General features: G+C 43.7%; 1 protein-coding gene across 1 annotated transcript; it reads right to left on the reverse strand.

Annotated features, from left to right (window-relative positions):
- Nucleotides 1–3,992: 3,992 nt before the first annotated feature.
- On the reverse strand, nucleotides 3,993–5,542 carry LOC115408364 (N-acetyltransferase family 8 member 3). The gene is made up of 2 exons (XM_030119078.1): nucleotides 5,437–5,542; nucleotides 3,993–4,875 (listed from the first exon to the last, which is right to left on the reverse strand). The coding sequence occupies exons 1-2, from the start codon at nucleotides 5,453–5,455 to the stop codon at nucleotides 4,124–4,126; spliced, it is 771 nt and encodes a 256-aa protein (XP_029974938.1). The 5' UTR covers nucleotides 5,456–5,542; the 3' UTR covers nucleotides 3,993–4,123.
- Between the last annotated feature and the right edge of the window lie 1,455 nt (nucleotides 5,543–6,997).

Raw genomic sequence — 6,997 nt, forward strand, 5'->3', positions numbered from 1 at the left:
GATAGCTTCTACACATTACATGTGATGATAATATAATCTGAACCGAATACGCTGAGTGGGACTGAAGAGAGTGAGAGAGAGAAAAACCATAATCAGTGAAAGTCAAATTTTAGGATTTAACTTTAGTCTGTAGTGTCACTGGAGAGATAAACAATAACTCTCATGGTTTAAAGTCACTAATTTGTTTCAATTGCATGTTTTGGTGGGAAGAAACCAGAGGAAGCCTGAAGTTTGTCATAAATATCAGCAACCACTTTGCGTGGGTAAATTTAAAAAACAGTGTGAGTGATTTCTTTCTCATTTAAAGTTCATCCCCAGACTCAAATAACTTTTATTCAGTCAATTAGAATTAATCTCCTTGAAGCTGCATTTATACTCTTATTCTCATCCTGCATTATGCAAAACTCTTACAGTGATTTAGATCTGAGTCTCAGGATACTTTATATAAAAAACTGCAGGATCCTTTGGAGCGCAGTGAGATCCCACCCCAGCTATCAGCCTCCAGTTTATTGCCATGCAGCTATTGTAAGCAACTTGAGCCCCAAACATGAAAAAAATTGATTGTCCCATATTTCTCCTAATTACAACAGCTGTGATCAATTTTGCGGTTGTTGTTGCATCCAATTACTTCTTTGACCAAGTCCCCACAGCCCTCTTCCCGCTGAAGCTGCAGCTCAGCAAACAAGCCGCCGCCTCACGCTGTCTGGGACGCTTTGTGTTTCCGTCCGTGATGTGCGGGTCAACGCCAACAGCTAATTTCACATTTACCCCCCATAATTTAACCCTCAACCCGGAATGATAATGACTCTCCGGTTCATACGTGTTGCAGAGTTAGCAGCTATCTTTTAAAATCAAGAAGCCTGGCATGCTTTACTGGTTAGCCCGTGCCGTGGTGTAATATTCTGCACAAACAGAAACGCAAAATTTATCACTCTCGAACCATGCAGCGAATAATTGACCAATTATTCAGTAAGAGAAAGCGCAGAATCTGCATAATGTCAGGTTTTGTAGTAATGTGGTAAATTGACAGTGCGGGATCTGTTTGCCCGCCTTGGTTGCTTGTGATTTTAAAAGCTAATGTGATTGGTCAGGTGTTATCTCTGATGGCGAAGTTCAGCCGAACGGCCAAAAAAAAAAAAAAAGTTACTTCCTGTGGTGCGGAGAAAAGGATGGGGAGATTTATGCAAGGCGGTGGTGAAGAGCATACGATGATATATGATCCAAACTAATCTGTCTTTGGCTCTCACACAACAACACACACTCGGCTGTTGTTCATATGCCATTAATCTCCATAATTTTTCCCCTATCCAGGATAGAAAAAGACTTATTTGCACGCAGGAGCGTTCACCGTGTAAACGACTTGTTTTGGTATTGTTGTCAGAGTTTGCCTTTAGATATATTAACTCATAACCGATGATGAACGCTGTGGTTTTGATCTCGATCCCGGCGGAAAGTATCAAGATACAGAGGGAAAGACGTCTTACTGGAGGAAATTCACACATGAGAAACTAATCCATGTAAACACACAAGAACACGCGCACACACAGAATCTCACTCTATCGCGGACAATGAGATGTGATCCAATGAGATTTTTGAGCTCAACCATCAATGACAGTCTAGCCTCTTCATTGATCCTGTGCTGCTATTCCACACCGGGAAGGTCAATAAGGAGACGAGAAAATGAAACAAAAGCACACACAGTTCTTCATGAAAGCCGGCCGAGCTGTGAAATTCCTCTGGGAAGCAGGTATTCTCAGTAGGAATGATAATCCAGTCAGTCGTCTCTCAGCTGTTTCATACATACCTCCCAAAAAACACATTTCATCCATTTAAGAGTCCATGTTTTATTGTTTGGAAAACTGAATCAAGGCAGATTCATCAGCAGAAAAAGACGCTTCACCACTTTATAGGGCATTTGGAATAGTAGATTTTTTTTTTTTTTTTTTTTTTTTTCTTAACTGTTTCTGATTTAGTTGTATGGAAATACAAACGTCTGCCTCTTTGGTCCAATCGGTATTCCAGGAAACGTCTCTTGTGTTGCACCGTTGGAACATTTTATGTTTAACGTTGTGGAAGCAATGAGCACTAATGGAACGCCTCTAATGTCAAAATCGGCCCTACTGGAGAGAGTGGACTCTCGCTGCCAACTGGGGCTCCGTGAGTGCTTGTGGAACGTCTCTCAGGTCCAGTTGGGGCTCCTGGAATATCTTGTGATTTGTGGAGCTTCTCCAGGCCGATCGGCGTGAGTGAAATATTTCTACAGTCCAGCTGGTGGATTGTTGTGGAGTATTGTGGAATTCCTCTGGTCCAATCAGATCCTTCTGTCAAAACTAACCTCAGAAAGTTGATTTTTATAGAAAGTTACTGCAGCATTTGAAAAAGCTTTTAAAAGCAAATTAGACAATTCCTCCAGATTCCCTTCTCTGCCCAGTTTGGTTCTTATTTTTAACATTCAGTTATTTTCTGATTATCAGCGTTCATCAAAGTTGTGCTTTAAGCACTGAAACAATTCACACACACACACAAAAATATTTTTTCTAAAGATAAATCCTTATTGAAGACTAAAGTCATTTTGAGATCCAATTATTTCCGAGGCGTTTTCGCTTCACATCCCCCCAAAAAACTGCAACTGCAAATCCATGCACCATGTGTATGAGAGGAATTACGATCAAGCTGTCATTACCTGGAGGCCAGTTGTACTGGTAATTGTGAGAGGACGACAACAGGTTGGCCGGCATTACGGCTCATCTTCCTTTGGCTAGTTCAGCACCTGCCTGCTGGCCGCCTGCCCACTTTTTCCCTGACAGCCTCGGCAGCAATGATTGATGCCTGAAGGCCCCTGATGGCGTGTCTCTGTGTGCTTGTGTGTGTGTGTGTGTGTGTGTGTGTGTGTGTGTGTGTGTGTGTGTGTGTGTGTGTGTGTCGGTGCCAAGCTGTTCTATCCATCCAGTATTCGCCTCTCTAAAGTCATTTAGGCCACACCTGTCACTACGCACACTGGTTGCTTAATGTTTTCCCTTATAGGCTTACCATCCACAGTCACACACTCTTTCAAGTTTTAAGCAGGTACTGTGAGGCGCTGATAATATTTTGAGAATTTTAATCACCTCTGGGGGATTTCTGATGCAATGTAGGTTAAGAAATCTGTAAATCTACATAGTTAAGCTGATGCCGCGCACCGCTTGTGACTAACAATAGATCTAGTAAGAAAACAGACCCCCGGCGTGAGGCGGTATCGCCGACTGGGCGGTCTTGTTTACATTGTTTTAAACACTCGCCAACTATCACAGTGGATGTGTAAGAAGTAATTCGGTCCGTACTCAGGCATAAAACCACCAATAAGAAACACTTAAAGCTTTTTCTTCATTGTCTGCAGTCGATAATCTAGTATTTGCCTTGTGTACGATGACCTGAATGCACTGCGGTGAGGTATTTATCCTCTTTTTATGGGTGGCACACACACACACACACACACACACTGCTCTTTCAGTTCCAAAGAATTTTAAAGCTCTCAGTGTCCTGATACTATTGCATTTTTCATTGGTATTTTAAGCAAAGAGTTGTGAGGTCTTAGAAGTCAGCTGGCATTAATTCCTCCGAGGCAGAGGGATTCAACTTCTCCCTGGAAAGAGGCTTAAAAGAAAGTTTTCCTGCTTCCAAATGACTATAGTTCTCCTTTCTCACAGATATTTTATATTCCTTAGTGGACAGCAGAACAATAGATAATCGAATGCGAATATGTATAACGTCCAATAATTCATTTAACAAAATATCTCACTGAGATTTATCTCTTTGCAAATTACTTAATGGGGCCATCCAGAGAAGCTGAATCATTTTCTCATTGTTCTCCACCTCTCAGGGTAATGGATTGTCATGGGAGCAGGTGTATACATAATACATCAAGGGGAGAAGAAATACACGGAAACTTGGACCATTAATACTAGTTTTTGGAAAAAACATGAAATTTAATGCATTTTTTTTTTAAGTACTATGATAGGGAACTGGAGACATGACCGGATATCACACAACACAGGAGTTTTGGCATTGAATGAGATGGAGAGTGAAATATTTATATAGTGCCGTACGATGCGGGGTTGTATCTGGTACTAACGTCCGTTTGTGTTTAAAGTAACTTCTCCATTCGGTTCACGTTTATTCTGGCCAGTCTGGAGAACCAGCGGTTGGTGTGTGTGTTACAGTGGGTTGCAGTTTGAACGAAGCCAGACTTCTGGTACAGGGAAATGGCCGCCGTCTGCGGCGAGCTCACGTCCAGCACGAGCCGCGCGAAGCCTCGCTCTTTGCAGAAATCCAAGGCCCTGCGCGTCAACTCCGAGCCCAGGCTCCGGCGGCGCCACGGAAACGCCACCACCAGGTGCGAGACCTCGCCGTAACTCCCGTCTCCGGAGTCCTCCCCGAAGTCGGAGCCCCCCTCGATCACGCCGCCGTTCCAGTCGTCGAACCTCTCGGCCTCTTCCTCCCCACTCTTCCCCGCCACCGCCACCATCCCCACCACCTGGGGCTGGCCGCCGACCTCTGCCTCCGCCACCCAGAAGCCGTTATCTGGGCTTTCCAGGTAGCCGGCGTGAATGTCGGCCATGTCTGTGCTGAGCCGCCTCATCATGTAGCCCTCGTAGATGTCGTAGCAGCAGTAGTAAATCAGGCCGGCCCAGGCGCAGCCGAACAGCAGGCCCTGGAAGTAGGAGCTTCCCCCCAGCACGTAGCCGGCCATGGAGATGCTCAGAGCGACGCCCACGTGGTCCGGGTGGCTCATGGCCTTGAAGAAAGCCGGGTAGACGTGCTCGAGTATCCCGTCACGAAACAGCGACAGGACGGCATGCTGATCTGAAGGTCGGTACTCTCGAATGGAGAACTGAGCTGCAGGTTGCAGAGAAAGAGAGGGAGGAGGGAGGAGGGGGGGGGCACAGTGAGACTAATCTGCCTGTTGTTGCAATCAGAAATTCCTGCTGGATTTCACAATGGGCTCAACGTGCTCACGTAACATGTTGAGCAAAGAATAATAATCAATGTGCCGCTTACTGACTCTGACCTTTTTTTTTTTTTTCATATCTAACTTGATTCTATTCCACATAAATGTGAAACCTGACATTTGCATACGCAACCTGAGGTGAAAATCACAATTAAAGTTATGAGGGCATCATTACTTTAAGATATCAGGAGCAAGACATTCTGGGGATGCGATGCAATTAGACCTCAAATGTGGTAATGATAAAAATCAAAGCAAGGTGAAACCCTGAGGCGGCAGCAAGGAAGACTTTAGCTTCAGTGAATTGAATTATATGTCATCTAGGCATGTTAGTAGTGCCATTCATTTACACCGCAGCTGTCTCATTAGAACTTTTTTGCTCTTAATCAACACAACAACTTCAAGAAAAGAAGGTCTGAAAAACGAGGCGCACAATCGGATCGTCAACTTACGGTGATTTTTCTGGGCCATGCCGACTCTTTTCCACTCGTCTTTTCCTTCACTCTGAAGCACTTAAAGCTGCCGTTCCCCTCTGGACCTAAGCTTCAGATTGCGATAATCAGCCATTCACAAAAGGGATTGAAATTACAATGAGCATGCCCAGCTCGGAGCGCCCCGGCCCACCTCGCCTCGCCGCACAGGCGCAACACGGCGCAGACCTCAAATGACTTGTTGAGCTGCACTTCCTCTGACATGGTGTTTTTTCAAGAAACACGCTTAAAGTGTAGCCGGAATCAGACGCAGCCCCGTTTTGATTATAAAACCGAGTTGTTGTTTGTTTTAAACTTAATTAGCTCAGTCAACAGAGTAAAGACCTCTATCATTGGATTTCTCAGCGAGGATGAGCTCAGATCCTGAGTAAATTACCGGAAAATACTGAGCTGAATGTGAATTCACTTCACATTCAAGCGTCTCATGGACCTATCTCAGAATAAAATGTACTTATTAACCTCTTTCTTGAGCTTCGGTCACTTCAGGTAGGGCTCTGTCAGAAATCCATCAGGGATCTTCAGTCCATTTCTCCCCAGAAATATAAGGCCAAAGTAAAATTAATATCGTCCAGCCCCTTGACATGAAAAGTGTCCCGTGGCTCCGGTGACAGTGTCCTGTGCAATAACCCGGTGGCCCTCTGACATGATTAAATTTCCCCAGCAGGAGAAGGCCCTTTACACCTGTTTAAATCAATAGCGCTGCCTCATGAATTTGCGAGAGCTGGAAGGTCGGCCGGCTGTGGAACTTCATCAAACCGTTGCGCAACCCGCACGTGAAACGTGGAAGTGAGCGAAGCCCCTCAGAACCGCCGCATTCACACTTCAGTCCCACTTTTTTTTCCTGACTCTTTTAATACAGGAGGATTTATAATAATAAGCAGAAACTGGTTTTAGAATTGTACTTACATAGCTGTGTAGAATCTACAGGTTTTGCTATATAAGACTTATTTTAACATCTTTCTAAAGCAGATTTCTGGAAACAGTGCTCAGCATGCTCTGTTGCTGAGGTAGCTCTTCAGTAAAGTTTTTTTTTTTTTTTTTTTTTTTAATCATTTAAATTAGTTTAAAAAGTTTAAAAAGAAAAAAATCCCAGGACAAAGCATCCCACAGTCCAGATGAAGCTCTCTGGTGTCCCCAAGCTGAGACCTGCCCCACACTGTGACAACCACAGCTGCTTCAAAAAGTGAATTCTGATTGATATGCACACTTCAAAACCAACATTAAATGTATCGTATGTCTACAACAAACAGGTGAAGAGAGATTAAATGCACATTTTTGTTGCACAGATTCAGCCCATGCAAAAAAAAAAAAAGCTGAGATGTAAAACCGTCACACATAATAATAAAAAAATTTAAAAAATATCTTTTCAGTGTCTTTTCCAGTTTCCTTTCATGCCAACTGATGGCAAGGTTATCTAAAATATATATATAAATATAAAGAAAGGTTAACCAACTGCTGAATATATAGAGGTGCATTTCAAGTGGAAATCCACAGTCTGGATTTCCTCACAGTAAAGTTACTT

This window comes from Salarias fasciatus, chromosome 20, assembly GCF_902148845.1.
Source record: "Salarias fasciatus chromosome 20, fSalaFa1.1, whole genome shotgun sequence".
Classification (NCBI taxonomy): domain Eukaryota; kingdom Metazoa; phylum Chordata; class Actinopteri; order Blenniiformes; family Blenniidae; genus Salarias; species Salarias fasciatus.